Source organism: Buceros rhinoceros, unplaced genomic scaffold (assembly GCF_000710305.1).
Source record: "Buceros rhinoceros silvestris isolate BGI_N320 unplaced genomic scaffold, ASM71030v1 scaffold8798, whole genome shotgun sequence".
NCBI lineage: Eukaryota > Metazoa > Chordata > Aves > Bucerotiformes > Bucerotidae > Buceros > Buceros rhinoceros.
In genome coordinates this window covers 38,923-39,660 of record NW_010425061.1, presented here as the reverse complement: position 1 = coordinate 39,660, position 738 = coordinate 38,923, and the positions used below count along the sequence as shown (strand labels likewise).

The 738-nt window shown below is 51.5% G+C and overlaps 1 protein-coding gene across 1 annotated transcript in view; it reads right to left on the bottom strand.

The window, feature by feature from the left end:
• The window catches only part of CNOT1 (CCR4-NOT transcription complex, subunit 1), a 47,419-nt gene that overhangs the window by 12,873 nt on the left and 33,808 nt on the right, over positions 1-738 (bottom strand). Inside the window, exon 34 of the mRNA XM_010140997.1 lies at positions 561-737. Coding sequence (XP_010139299.1) covers positions 561-737 — 177 coding nt within the window. The remainder of the gene's footprint in view (positions 1-560; position 738) is intronic.

Here is a 738-nt window from a genome sequence, read left to right as displayed (position 1 = left end):
CTACTGTACTGTCACCACCTGAATGAACAAGTCATCCTGCCTTCCCTCTATTTTCTCCCTGTCCTGCAGGAGAGAGGGAAGAACAAGCAGCTGGATGGATGCTTGGCCATCGGCCAGGCTCAACCCACTACACACACACACCAGTCACTGCGAAATACAATCCCCAAGTGTGCAGCTACAAACCCAGCACTGTGCTCAACACTATCCACCTAACAAGGGCTGCTCAAACGTCATCCTAGCCTCCCAATCACCCTGAAACTAAAACGAGTTCCACAGGATGCATGAAGAGATACGATTCACAAGCCAGATGAGTAATGAACTCTAGGTGAGCTGTGACAGGAGAAGATTGTTAACACTCACCTTCTGCAGCAGTCCAAGCGCAGCAATAGCATCACGGGAGTTCCGAGCCACTACCACAGCCTCCAAGAGGCTGCGCAGCGCTTGAGCTTGAGGATTCATGGCCAGCGTGTGTGGAATGGACTGCAGGTGCTGCTCCAGTTCTGTCATGCATTTGTCATAGATTTGTGCTACATCGACAGGAGAAGATTGTTAACACTCACCTTCTGCAGCAGTCCAAGCGCAGCAATAGCATCACGGGAGTTCCGAGCCACTACCACAGCCTCCAAGAGGCTGCGCAGCGCTTGAGCTTGAGGATTCATGGCCAGCGTGTGTGGAATGGACTGCAGGTGCTGCTCCAGTTCTGTCATGCATTTGTCATAGATTTGTGCTACATCATCT